The sequence below is a fragment of the Salmo salar genome, chromosome ssa10, assembly GCF_905237065.1.
Source record: "Salmo salar chromosome ssa10, Ssal_v3.1, whole genome shotgun sequence".
In the NCBI taxonomy this organism is placed as follows: Eukaryota; Metazoa; Chordata; class Actinopteri; order Salmoniformes; family Salmonidae; genus Salmo; species Salmo salar.
Window position 1 is genome coordinate 121,769,088 of NC_059451.1, and position 15,159 is coordinate 121,784,246.

The following is a 15,159-nucleotide window of genomic DNA, read 5'->3' on the forward strand; positions in this document are numbered from 1 at the left end:
TAACATCCTTATCATTTATCGCCCTCCAGGTTCCCTTGGAGAGTTCATCAATGAGCTTGACGCCTAAGTTCCTTTCCTGAGGATGGCTCACCTCTCACAGTTCTGGGTGACTTTAACCTCCCCACGTCTACCTTTGACTCATTCCTCTCTGCCTCCTTCTTTCCACTCCTCTCCTCTTTTGACATCACCCTCTCACCTTCCCCCCCAACTCACAAGGCAGGCAATACGCTTGACCTCATCTTTACTAGATGCTGTTCTTCCACTAATCTCATTGCAACTCCCCTCCAAGTCTCTGACCACTACCTTGTATCCTTTTCCCTCTCGCTCTCATCCAACACTTCTCACTCTGCCCCTACTCGGATGGTATTGCGCCGTCCCAACCTTCGCTCTCTCTCTCCCGCTACTCTCTCCTCTTCCATCCTGTCATCTCTTCCCTCTGCTCAAACCTTCTCCAACCTATCTCCTGATTCTGCCTCCTCAACCCTCCTCTCCTCCCTCTCTGCATCCTTTGATTTTCTCTGTCCCCTATCCTCCAGGCCGGCTCGGTCCTCCCCTCCTGCTCCGTGGCTCGACGACTCACTGCGAGCTCACAGAACAGGGCTCCGGGCAGCCGAGCGGAAATGGAGGAAAACTCGCCTCCCTGCGGACCTGGCATCCTTTCACTCCCTCCTCTCTACATTTTCCTCTTCTGTCTCTGCTGCTAAAGCCACTTTCTACCACTCAAAATTCCAAGCATCTGCCTCTAACCCTAGGAAGCTCTTCGCTACCTTCTCCTCCCTCCTGAATCCTCCTCCCCCCCCTCCTCCCTCTCTGCGGATGACTTGGTCAACCATTTTGAAAAGAAGGTTGACGACATCCGATCCTCGTTTGCTAAGTCAAACGACACCGCTGGTCCTGCTCACACTGCCCTACCCTGTGCTTTGACCTCTTTCTCCCCTCTCTCTCCAGATGAAATCTCGCGTTTTGTGACGGCCGGCCGCCCAACAACCTGCCCACTTGACCCTATCCCCTCCTCTCTTCTCCAGACAATTTCCGGAGACCTTCTCCCCTACCGCACCTCGCTCATCAACTCATCCTTGACCGCTGGCTACGTCCCTTCCGTCTTCAAGAGAGCGAGAGTTGCACCCCTTCTGAAAAAACCTACACTCGATCCCTCCGATGTCAACAACTACAGACCAGTATCCCTTCTTTCTTTTCTCTCCAAAACTCTTGAACGTGCCGTCCTTGGCCAGCTCTCTTGCTATCTCTCTCAGAATGACCTTCTTGATCCTAATCAGTCAGGTTTCAAGACTGGGCATTCAACTGAGACTGCTCTTCTCTGTGTCACGGAGGCTCTCCGCACTGCTAAAGCTAACTCTCTCTCCTCTGCTCTCATCCTTCTAGACCTATCTGCTGCCTTTGATACTGTGAACCATCAGATCCTCCTCTCCACCCTCTCCGAGCTGGGCATCTCCGGCGCGGCCCACGCTTGGATTGCGTCCTACCTGACAGGTCGCTCCTACCAGGTGGCGTGGCGAGAATCTGTCTCCGCACCACGTGCTCTCACCACTGGTGTCCCCCAGGGCTCTGTTCTAGGCCCTCTCCTATTCTCGCTATACACCAAGTCTCTTGGCTCTGTCATATCCTCACATGGTCTCTCCTATCATTGCTATGCAGACGACACACAATTAATCTTCTCCTTTCCCCCTTCTGACAACCAGGTGGCGAATCGCATCTCTGCATGTCTGGCAGACATATCAGTGTGGATGACGGATCACCACCTCAAGCTGAACCTCGGCAAGACGGAGCTGCTCTTCCTCCCGGGGAAGGACTGCCCGTTCCATGATCTCGCCATCACGGTTGACAACTCCCTTGTGTCCTCCTCCCAGAGTGCTAAGAGCCTCGGCGTGACCCTGGACAACACCCTGTCGTTCTCCACTAACATCAAGGCGGTGACCCGATCCTGTAGGTTCATGCTCTACAACATTCGCAGAGTACGACCCTGCCTCACACAGGAAGCGGCGCAGGTCCTAATCCAGGCACTTGTCATCTCCCGCCTGGATTACTGCAACTCGCTGTTGGCTGGGCTCCCTGCCTGTGCCACTAAACCCCTACAACTCATCCAGAACGCCGCAGCCCGTCTGGTGTTCAACCTTCCCAAGTTCTCTCACGTCACCCCGCTCCTCCGCTCTCTCCACTGGCTTCCAGTTGAAGCTCGCATCCGCTACAAGACCATGGTGCTTGCCTACGGAGCTGTGAGGGGAACGGCACCTCCGTACCTTCAGGCTCTGATCAGGCCCTACACCCAAACAAGGGCACTGCGTTCATCCACCTCTGGCCTGCTCGCCTCCCTACCTCTGAGGAAGCACAGTTCCCGCTCAGCCCAGTCAAAACTGTTCGCTGCTCTGGCACCCCAATGGTGGAACAAGCTCCCTCACGACGCCAGGACAGCGGAGTCAATCACCACCTTCCGGAGACACCTGAAACCCCACCTCTTTAAGGAATACCTGGGATAGGATAAAGTAATCCTTCTAACCCTCCCCCACTTAAAAGATTTAGATGCACTATTGTAAAGTGGTTGTTCCACTGGATATTATAAGGTGAATGCACCAATTTGTAAGTCGCTCTGGATAAGAGCGTCTGCTAAATGTCTTAAATGTAAATGTAAAATGACAGTCCATCATTACTTCATCACATGAAGGTCAGTCAATCCGGAAAATTTCAAGAACTTTTAAAGTTTCTTCAAGTGTAGTCGCAAAAACCATCAAGCGCTATGATGAAACTGGCTCTCATGAGGACCGCCACAGGAAAGGAAGACCCAGAGTTACCTCTGCTGCAGAGGACAAGTTCATTAGAGTTACCAGCCTCAGAAATTGCAGCCCAAATAAATGCTTCACAGAGTTCAAGTAACAGACACATCTCAACATCAACTGTTCAGAGGAGACTAGATGAATCAGGCCTTCATGGTCGAATGGCTGCCAAGAAACCACTACTAAAGGACACCAATAAGAAGAAGAGACTTGCTTGGACCAAGAAACACGAGCAATGGACATTAGACCGGTGGAAATCTGTCCTTTGGTCTAATGAGTCCAAATTGGAGATTTTTGGTTCCAACCGCTGTGTCTTTGTGAGACGCAGAGTAGGTGAACGGATGATCTCTGCATGTGTGGTTCCCACCGTGAAGCATGGAGGAGGAGGTGTGATGGTGCTTCGATGGTGACACTGTCAGTGATTTATTAAGAACTAAAGGCCACTTAACCAGCATGGCAAACACAACATTCTGCAGCGATACGCCATCCCATCTGGTTTGCACTTAGTGCTACTATCATTTGTTTTTCAACAGGACAATGACCCAACACAGCTCCAGGCTGTGTAAGGGCTATTTGACCAAGAAGAAGAATGATTGAGTGCTGCATCAGATGACCTGGCCTCCACAATCACCCGACCTCAACCCAATTGAGATGGTTTGGGATGAGTCGGACCACAGAGTGAAGGAAAAGCAGCCAACAAGTGCTCAGTATACGTGGGAACTCCTTCAAGACTGTTGGAAAAGCATTCCAGGTGAAGCTGGTTGAGAGAATGCCAAGAGTGTGCAAAGCTGTCATCAAGGCAAAGGGTGGCTACTTTGAAGAATCTAAAATCTAAAATATATTTTGATTTGTTAAACACTTTTTTGGTTACTACATGATTCCATATGTGTTTTTCATAGTTTTGATATCTTCACTATTATTCTACAACATAGAAAATTTTAAAAATAGAGAAAAACCCTTGAATGAGTAGGTGTGTCCAAACATTTGATAATGGGTGGCAGGTAGCTTAGCGGTTAAGAGCATTGGGCCAGTAACTGAAAGGTTGCCGGTTTGAACCCCCGAGTTGACTAGGTGAAAAATCTACCGATGTGCCCTTGAGCAAGGCACTTAACCCTTAATTGCTCCTGTAAGTCGTTCTGGATAAAAGCGTCTACAAAATGACTAAAATATAAATCAAATGAGTTAACTGTACTGCTTTTTTTTTTTCACCCACGTGGCTGTATAATACACGTTTTGAATCATCAAATTAATTAAATAATTCATTCAAATCACTCAATCAATCAATAAGACGGGACAGTTAAACTCACATAGTCGTCAGTGGCATCTTTGACTGCAGTGATCACCAGCACCATGACCAGAGGCACAGTGGTAGTGACCCAGGACAGGGATGAGATCTCAGGGATCAACTACAAATAGGAGAACACGGAGTCAAATAAAATAAAATCAGATTTGATTTGAGAAGACAGAGCCATTTATTTACATCATCATACGTAGCTATGTAAACCCCGTTGGATACTTTGAGCTTTTTTTTCTAGCACATACTGTATTGACCGTGTTGCATGTGGGACTCACACCCCTTCAAATTAGTGGATTCCTCTTCAAATTAGTGGATTCGGCTATTTCAGCCGCACCCGTTGCTGACAGGTGTGTAAAATCAAGCACACAGCCACGCAATCTCCATAGACAAACATTGGCAGTAGAATGGTCCGTACTGAAGAGCTCAGTGACTTTCAACGTGGCACCGTCATAGGATGCCACATTTCCTGGTCAACTGCTCTGGTCAACTGTAAGTGCTGTTATTGTGAAGTGGAAACATCTAGGAGCAACACGCTCACAGAACGGGACTGCTGAGTGCTAAAGCATGTATGGCGTAACAATTGTCTGTCCTCGGTTGCAACACTCACTACCGAGTTCCAAACTGCCTCTGGAAGCAACTTCAGCACAATAACTGTTCATCGGGAGCTTCATGAAATGTGTTTCCATGTCCAAGCAGCCGCACACAAGCATAAGATCAACAAGCGCAATGCCAAGTGTCGGCTGGAGGGGTGTAAAGCTCGCCGCCAACGGACTCTGGAGCAGTGGAAACGCGTTCTCTGGAGTGATGAATCACGCTTCACCATCTGGCAGTCCGACGCACAAATCTGGGTTTGGCGGATGCCAGGAGAACGCTACCTGTCCGAATGCATAGTGCCAAATGTAAAGTTTGGTGGAGGAAGAATAGTGGTCTGGGGCTGTTTTTCATGGTTCGGTCTAGGCCCCATAGTTCCAGTGAAGGCGCGTTCCTGTTTCAGCATGACAATGCCCCGGTGCACAAAGTGAGGTCCATACAGAAATGGTTTGTAGAGATTGGTGTGGAAGAACTTGATTGGCCTGCAGAGAGCCCTGACCTCAACCCCATCGAACACCTTTGGGATGAATTGGAACGCAGACTACGAGCCAGGCCTAATCGCCCAACATCAGTGCCCGACCTCACCAATGCTCTTGTGGCTCTCGCAGCGATGTTCCAACATCTGGTGGAAAGCCTTCCCAGAAGAGTGGAGGCTGTTATAGCTGCAAAGGGGGACCAACTCCATATTAATCCCCATCATTTTCAAATGAGATGTTAGAGGAGCAGTGTATTTTGGTGAAGGACCATTGCTAGGCAACAATCCGACGCGAGTTCAGGCAAAGAGACCAACAGTTTGAACTTGCTACTTACTTTGCTAGCTCAACTAAATTACAGTTTGCCAATTTCTGTAGTGAAAATATGAACTACTAGCCACGAGACCCCAATCAACCGTGAGGACGGCAAGGGATTTCCTTGTGTTTTTTTTCCCTCTGTCTGAGAAAGCAACTCTACAGACTGGCTAACTAGCTAACTTTCCCTTTTCACCGCACTCAGTCAGAGGCGGGTGCGATAACGTTACTGCGAGAGGATCTTAACGTCTTCAGCTTGTGAGTTGGACTGGGATCGTTTCATTGAAGACTGTGTTGTCGTTTGTTTTTTTCTTCAGAGGCTAGATAGCTATGTGAATGGATTCGCCATAGCAACTATACATTTACGGGCCTCCCGCAGGACCCCTTCTGTCACGCGCCAGTAAAGTTTGGAACGGATTCCTTTGACTAAGGACCCTGACTTTATTTGGGACTGAGCATTTTTTCTTGTTTATTTTTATTGTGTTGAAGGATATCCCCATTTAAAGTATCTAGCTATGAGTGCTCTGTATTAAACCAGGGTACCAGGTACTTACTTAAGTAGCATGTATATACAGTATCAGTGATTGATTTAGTGATACCAAGGGGTTGATAATAATTGTTGGTTTATAACATGTGTTCAACTTGAGTTCCTTATTGAAACTAAATTGATATGCTTTGACTTGAGTAATAATTCCTAACTTTACTTTGTTTTTGTTTATTCGTAAGTTAAGGCAAGTCAAACATACCCGAATAGACACATTTCTCCCCACTTAATCATATCACAATGAACTTTTACCAGTAGAATTTAAATAATCACATTTTATTGGTCACATACACATGGTTAGCAGATGTTATTGTGAGTGGACCATTCTTAATACACACAGGAAACTGTTGCAGAAAAACCCAGCAGCGTTGCAGTTCTTGACACAAACCGGTGTGCCTGGCACCTACTACCATACTCCGTTCAAAGTCACTTAAATATTGTGTCTTGCCCATTCACCCTCTGAATGGCACACATACACAATCCATGTCTCAGTTATCTCAAGGCTTAACATTATTTATTTAACCTGTCTCCTCCCCTTCACCTACACTGATTGAAGTGGATTTAACAGGTGACATCAATAAGGGATCATAGCTTTCAACTGGTCAGACTATGTCATGGAAATGTTTTGTACTCTCAGTCTATAGTCCCGTTCGAAACATTCTCTATGAAATGTGCATTTAAATGATGTATGATTACATGTAGTGAGTTTTGAAATGATGGATTTATATCCATTTGAATGTGGTTAAAATTCATGAAATGTTGATGACGGTAGTATGATAAATAAAAGAAAATAGAACGTTTTTGACAGACCCCAAAATCAAAAATTGTATATAAGTTGCAAATATTTCATTTCATCCCGTGGTGCCTCGTCTTAAAGGAAAAGTTGACTGTGTTGTTTTATATACTGTGGAGTCATGTTATATTTAATCATAAGGCCAGAAGAAGTGTGGTATTGTCTGATATACCAAAGCTTTCAGCCAATCAGTATCCAGGAACCAAACTGCCCTTGTTAATTATTCCTTGTAGGTAGACCATATATTCTTAAAGGGTACATTACCTACTAGGGGGAGGTACTCCACACAGTCAATTCCACAGGCTGCCTTTTTACAGACCACTGTCACGTCCTGACCAGTAAAGGGGTCATTTGTCATTGTAGCATGGTCAGGGCGTGGCAGGGGGTTGTTTGTTTTGTGTGTTTTGTGTTTTTTTGGTTCTAGGTGATTTTGGTTCTAGTTTTCTATTTCTATGTTTCTTTTTCTATGTGTGGCCAAGTATGGCTTCCAATCAGAGGCAGGTGTCTTTCGTTGTCTCTGATTGGAAGCCATACTTAGGCAGCTTGTTTTTCCTGTGTTTTTGTGGGTGGTTATTTTCTGTATCGCCTGTGTGCCTTATGGAACTGTTTTCGTCATCTGTTTATTTTGTTTTGAGTGTTCTTTCTAAATAAAATAAAGAAGAAAGATGAGCACTATACCCGCTGTATTTTGGTCACCTTTCCTCGACGCCTATGACAACCACATTGTCTAATTGTACTGTACTGTACACACCTAGATACTAGGTCCAAACCCATGAACTCAGGTCCCTTGACTTTCCACATTTTTTAACGTTACAGACTTATTCTAAAATTGATTAAATAGTTTTTTTCCCCCTCATCAATCTACACACAATACCCCATAATGACAAAGCAAAAACAGGTTTTTAGAAATCTTTGCAAATGTATTAAAAAAAAAAAACGGAATTATTCTATTTACATAAGTATTCAGACCTTTTACTTTGTATTTTATTGAAGCCCCTCTGGCAGCGATTACAGCCTCAAGACTTCTTGGGTATGACGCTACAAGCTTGGCACACCTGTATTTGGGGAGTTTATCCCATTCTTCTCTACAGATCTTCTCAAGCTCTGTCAGGTTAGATGGGGAGCGTTGCTGCACAGCTATTTTCAGGTCTCTCCAGAGATGTTCAATCGGGTTCAAGTCCGGGCTCTGGCTGGGCCACTCAAGGACATTCAGAGACTTGTCCTGAAGCCACTCCTGCGTTGTCTTGGCTGTGTGCTTAGGGTCGTTGTCCCAGTCTGAGGTCCTGAGCGCTCTGGAGCAGGTTTTCATCGAGGATCTCTCTGTACTTTGTTCCGTTCATCTTTGTCTTGATCCTGACTAGTCTCCAAGTCCCTGCCGCTGGATTGGCTTCATCAGACCAGAGAATCTTGTTTCTCATAGTCTGAGATTCTTTAGGTGACTTTTGGCAAACTCTAAGCCGGCATCCCTCCCTGACCAAGGCTCTTCTCTCTCCCCTGATTTCTCAGTTTGGCCAGGTGGCCAATTCTGGAAGAACTGTCAACAATGATGCACTTGAAATACAGACTAACATACATTCAACATGTATAACGGAATGGGCTTAGATTTGTCAGATCATTTATGAAAGACATTGAATTAACGTTGTTGGAGATCCTTATTTCACCATATAAAATCTTTCAGTTGCATCATATTTGTGATTTCATTTCATGTTCATGGAATCTCTGTAATGAAGCATGATAAAAGGTACCTGTAACATGAGCAGCACTAGGAAGTATGCATTAGCAGCTCTCTGGAACTGCTCGAACAGATTGATGGGCAGGAAGGTGAAGACGTTGTACTTGCAGGTTTTGATGTGATTGTCCTTTTTTGGGGGGGGGGGGGGGGGGGGTCGCAAATGTAGAATGGTCAATATCATCTACATCATGACAGTATCATTGATATGCTGTGATAACATGTGCTTTGTGTCTCACTTACAGCATATGGGATCTTTTCATTGTAGTCCTTGTCATTGGCTCTCACGTGTCTCTCCTCCTCTAGATGAAAACAGTATACAGCATATGACAACCACAGTATATTAGCCAATTGTAGGACTCTACTTGGAATGTTTACATATAATTTTTTTTTATACATTGAATTATAGAATGTTGAGAATTGACACTGAAGTCTGTAAGGCTTGTCTCCAAGAGAGTACACACGTTTCTTCCCACCAAGAATAACCCCTTTTGGCACCACCCTCACCACCAACAACCCCCTCACCACCACCATCTCCACCAACAAAACCAAAACCACAACCACCAACTCCAACAACAACAACTCCACCACCAACTCCAACAATGACAACAACAACTCCACCACCAACAACAACTCCATCAACAACAACTCCACCACCCTCACCACCAACAACCCCCTCACCACCACCATCTCTACCAACAAATCCAAAACCACAACACCACTAACAACAACAACTCCACCACCAACTCCACCACCACCAACAACAACAACTCCACCACCACCAACAACAACTCCACCACCACCAACAACAACAACTCCACCACCACCGCCAACAACTCCACCACCGACAACAACTCCACCACCACCAACAACAACTCCACCACCACCACCACCACCAACAACAACTCCACCACCACCACCAACAACTCCACCACCACCAACAACTCCACCACCACCAACAACAACTCCACCACCACCACCAACACCAACAACAAATCCACCACCACCAACAACTCCACCACCACCAACAACTCCACCACCACCAACAACTCCACCACCACCAACAACAACTCCACCACCACCACCAACACCAACAACAACACCACCACTGCCAACAACTCCACCACCACCAACAACAACTCCACCACCACCACCAACAACTCCACCACCACCAACAACTCCACCACCACCAACAACAACTCCACCACCACCACCAACACCAACAACAACTCCACCACCACCAACAACTCCACCACCACCAACAACTCCACCACCACCAACAACTCCACCACCACCAACAACTCCACCACCACCAACAACAACTCCACCACCACCAACAACTCCACCACCACCAACACCAACAACAACTCCACCACCACCAACAACACCACCACCACCAACAACTCCACCACCACCAACAACTCCACCACCACCAACAACAACTCCACCACCACCACCAACACCAACAACAACACCACCACTGCCACCAACTCCACCACCAACAACAACTACTTCCCCACCACCAACAACAACTTCTTCCCCACCACCAACAACAACTACTTCCCCACCACCAACAACAACTACTTCCCCACCACCAACAACAACTACTTCCCCACCACCAACAACAACTCCACCACCACCAACAACAACTCCACCACCACCAACAACACCACCACCACCAACAACAACTCCACCACCGCCAACAACAACTCCACCACCGCCAACAACAACTCCACCACCACCAACAACAACAACTCCACCAACAACAACAACTCCACCACCACCAACAACAACTCCACCACCACCAACAACAACAACTCCACCACCACCAACAACAACAACTCCACCACCACCAACAACAACTCCACCACCACCAACAACAACAACTCCACCAACAACAACAACTCCACCTCCACCACCACCACCAACTCCACCTCCACCACCACCACCAACAACAACTACTCCACCACCACCAACAACAACTACTCCACCACCACCAACAACAACTACTCCACCACCACCAACAACAACTCCACCACCACCAACAACAACAACTCCACCACCAACAACAACTCCACCACCACCAACAACAACTCCACCACCACCAACAACAACAACTCCACCAACAACAACAACTCCACCACCACCACCACCACCAACTCCACCTCCACCACCACCACCAACAACAACAACTCCACCACCACCAACAACAACAACTCCACCACCACCAACAACAACTCCACCACCACCAACAACAACAACTCCACCACCAACAACAACAACTCCACCACCAACAACAACAACTCCACCACCAACAACTCCACCACCAACAACAACAACTCCACCACCACCAGCTTTACCTTGTCCAGCACCTTTACCACGTGAACACCAGCATCCCCTCCACGGCATTAACATCCACAACCATTTCTCCGCCATTTCTTTTCCCCACTGTCATTCTTTGTAGGAACAAGGTCAGAAAATAGTCATTGTGAATAGGCCGATATTAACTCCAGATGTTCACTTTACAATGTCCCTGTTAAAACAGAGTAGGTCCTGTTCTCATCCAGACCAACCGGGGCCCTTCTGCCCAATACAACAACCGTTTTAAGAAAAATACGTTTTAGTATCCACCACTGCATTTGAGGTAACGTAGGTAATTTGTCCCACTGATACCTTCCTGGGTAGGCATGTGGAACCTGTCTCCACTTGCCCTCTTTAGTGAAACTGAGTCTTTCATCTGCACTAACAGACACAGCCCTGGAATGTACTGTACCTCAGGGCTGAGAAATGTACAGTCGACTGCAGAGCAACAAATTCATTTACACTGTTGCAAATGATGCCTTATTTGGGTTCATAAACGTAATAATCTACCTAACAACTCATAAAGAAAGGACAGAAAAAAAACACAGATCTGGGTGGGTAGTACGCGCGCACAGACAAAATCCACAATCACCCTTTAACGGGTTAAATCTGCAGTTCAAACAACAACAACACCGTCACCCTTTCGCCGTTTTAGTGATGGAGTTGGAGAAAAGAATACCAATCCATGATATCAACATTATAGTTCGAACCATGTTTTGTTTTTTTTGTTGGCCTATACAGTGTTTTTTTTCTTTTACAATTACATTGTTTACCAACAACGGAGTTAAAAAAAAAAAAAACATATATTTTGAGTTTCGATGGTTGAACAAAGACAATGAGGCATTTATAATGTTCCATTCTTCCAGAATCAATAGGTATATATTATTCATTAAAAAGTCTAAGAATGGATGTAGCGATCGTTGATTACCCCATTCAAACAAAGTGTGTTTACATCCCGACAACAACAACGCCACTAAATAGATGCCTGACTTTACAGGTTTGGTTCACATCAACCATTTCAGAGCTGAAAGCAGAACTCAAACCTACAAAACGGTGTTTGAAGAAAAGGATGAATCATTCCTTAATGTTACAGAATGGCTCACTTCAGAGAATAAGAACACAGACAGACAGACAGACAGACAGACAGACAGACAGACAGACAGACAGACAGACAGACAGACAGACAGACAGACAGACAGACAGACAGACAGACAGACAGACAGACAGACAGACAGACAGACAGACAGACAGACAGACAGACAGACAGACAGACAGACAGTAACCAGAGAGGCCCACTCGTTCAACACCTAGAAGACATCCTCATAGTATCCTTTTCTGTGAAGATTAATAATTTAGGATTCTCTGTTGATTTGACCTGAAGCCTCTGTTCTGTTTACCCATTTAGTTACAGACCTGGGTTCAAATACTATTTGGAATCATTTAAGATACTTTAGCTGGGCTACCCAAAAGATTTCAAATAACATTTGAACCCAGGTCATTTGGTTACTGTACAGTTACAACATTGGCTGGCAAGCTGCAACTGATTCAAGTATTATTCAGAAGAAGAAAAAAACTATACAAACAGTGGAAACCAACCATCAATATGGATCCATTCACACTTTCATTAAAGACAATTCCGTTTTCAGGTTTGAAACGATCCCATCATGCATCACTTGCATAGTCAGTAACATGGCCCCTTGTCATACACGTTGTTCTATGGTACTATTATATCATACCCTATGAAGATGTAAGAAATAGCCTCCTCATCGCGCCTCTCACGCTTATCCGACACTGGGGATTTACTATCATAAATCACCCGCTATATCCTAACATTATCCTAGACTTAATGGTTTTCCAGGGATTCCTCCAAGCCTATTTGCATCCCGTTAATCAATATAGCGAGTGCCAACGGACCAGTAACGCTGTAAACCAATTAGGATCGTCTAGCCATCCATCATGTTGATCCCCATCTATGATCATGTTCTCTATAATAACCAATGCTTTATATATATATACTAGATGACTAAGAGGGGGGCGCTGTGTTGAAGCCACCGTGACTCCATCTTGGAACTCCCCCATCGGCGTAAAAAAAACATTTTGTAAGCTATAGAAATGCATTTAATAATGTCAACATTCGTTTTTTGCCAAATGTATTCTATTACAGACAAATTCATGTATACGTTTTTATGATAATTGTGACATAAACATACAAATGAAATATGAAGAAACATTTTAAAATATTTTCTCAAGTATCATTTTTTTTTTAGATTACTAATGTTATTGTCCCCACTACAACAAAACAACCAAAAAAGACTAAACACATGTCATTTTGTCCTTGAAACATGTAATTGAAATACTGTGGAATTCCAATATTTCCTGTGAAGGACCGCTCTGGGGAGTGCCAATATGGCCGACCGGTGGTTTCAAAGCCTCTCAATGGCCAATACATAACATCAACAATCCAGGGTTTATATACATCATTGGTTATAACACAGAGAACATCAAAACAGCAGCGGAATTGTATACCACTATATAGATAGGCTATATAATACCTGTATAATATATAGGTTTAGATAGGCTATTTAATACCTGCAGGTTCCACCTTCACCTTCATCCCCCTGCTTAGTCTTCTCCAAATGGAACCAGGAAATAGTTGAGTTCCAATGTCCAACCAGGTTGGAGGATAATCCAGGTAGAGGATTGTGAATACATGAACACATTGTGTTGGGGTGAGATGCCTCTGGGTGGGTGAGTAGGGAAGCAATGATCCGTGGGTTGCACAAGGTCACAGAGCACTAGCTCCGCGTCACAGGCAGATACTCATTACAAGGTAACACACACGACACACACACACACACACACACACACACACACCAACTCAAAAGAGGGCATACTGCTTCACTTTATCTCCCTTGACCAGAACACTGTATCATAAAATACATTCACACATATCACTGACTGTCTCCTGTTTCTCAAAGACTGAGCTTACATCCTAAATGGCACCCCATTCCCTATATAGTGCACTACTTTTGACCAGGGCCCTATAGAACCCTATTCCTTATATAGTGTACTACTTTAGACCAGAGCCCTATAGAACCCTATTCCCTATATAGTGCACTACTTTTGACCAGGGCCCTATAGAACCCTATTCCCTATATAGTGCACTACTTTTGACCAGGGCCCTATAGAACCCTATTCCCTATATAGTGCACTACTTTAGACCAGGACCCTATAGAACCCTATTCCCTTTATAGCGCACTACTTTAGACCAGAGCCTTATATGGGTACTGTTCAAAATAGTGCACTAAATAGGGAATACGGCGCCATTTGGGATGCATTCTGAATAAATATATTAAGCTGATTCTGAGCTGTATCTCTTTTCTACACAAGAGATAATGGAACTAGACACAAGAGATAATGGACCTAGACACAAGAGATAATGGACCTAGACACAAGAGATAATGGAACTAGACACAAGAGATAATGGAACTAGACACAAGATATTATCGAACTAGACACAAGAGATAATGGAACTAGACACAAGAGATAATGGAACTAGACACAAGAGATAATGGAACTAGACACAAGAGATAATGGAACTAGACACAAGAGATAATGGACCTAGACACAAGAGATAATGGACCTAGACACAAGAGATAATGGACCTAGACACAAGAGATAATGGACCTAGACACAAGAGATAATGGACCTAGACACAAGAGATAATGGAACTAGACACAAAAGATAATGGACCTAACACAAAAGATAATGGACCTAACACAAGAGATAATGGTACTAGACACAAGAGATAATGGACATAGACACAAGAGATAATGGAAGTAGACCACCTCCCAATGTCTCTCCGGTATTATCGTCACTACTCTATCCATAACGAATGTTTACTGTGTGATACCTTCAGGACATTGGTCCTTTGCGATAACTGTATTTTCTAACAGAATAAAGAGGTGTAAAAATAAAGAGTAACAGAAACATGCAGGTGTTCTTACCGATGTAAATACCTCTGTTAGAACATGATGCCATTGTGTAATGGGACCTCCCGCTGTAGCCAAGGGTTTTCCTGGAAAACATGGAGCAAAGGACCTCGTTACCCCCTGTATGGTCCTGATCCACCCCACAGCCCCCTGTATGGTCCTGGTCCACCCCACAGCCCCCTGTATGGTCCTGATCCACCCCACAGCCCCCTGTATGGTCCTGATCCACCCCACAGCCCCCTGTATGGTCCTGGTCCACCCCACAGTCCCCTGTA

General features: G+C 45.1%; 1 protein-coding gene across 16 annotated transcripts in view; it reads right to left on the minus strand.

Moving 5' to 3' along the window:
- atp8b4 (ATPase phospholipid transporting 8B4) overlaps window positions 1-15,159 on the minus strand; it is a 57,163-nt gene that overhangs the window by 39,419 nt on the left and 2,585 nt on the right. For 9 of the 16 annotated variants that reach the window (XR_006757116.1, XR_006757124.1, XR_006757117.1 and 6 more), the window contains exons 2-5: window positions 14,900-14,970; window positions 8,775-8,831; window positions 8,548-8,661; window positions 4,097-4,195 (exon numbers count right to left, since the gene is read on the minus strand). Coding sequence is in view for 7 of the 16 variants with exons in the window: in XM_045688633.1 (XP_045544589.1) it covers window positions 4,097-4,195; window positions 8,548-8,661; window positions 8,775-8,833; window positions 10,892-10,967 (348 nt within the window). In the remaining 9 variants the exon portion in view is untranslated. Of the gene's footprint in view, window positions 1-4,096; window positions 4,196-8,547; window positions 8,662-8,774; window positions 8,834-10,891; window positions 11,586-13,481; window positions 13,852-14,899; window positions 14,971-15,159 lie in introns of those variants that run through there. The other 7 variants (XM_045688633.1, XM_045688636.1, XM_045688637.1 and 4 more) reach the window with 5 other exon arrangements.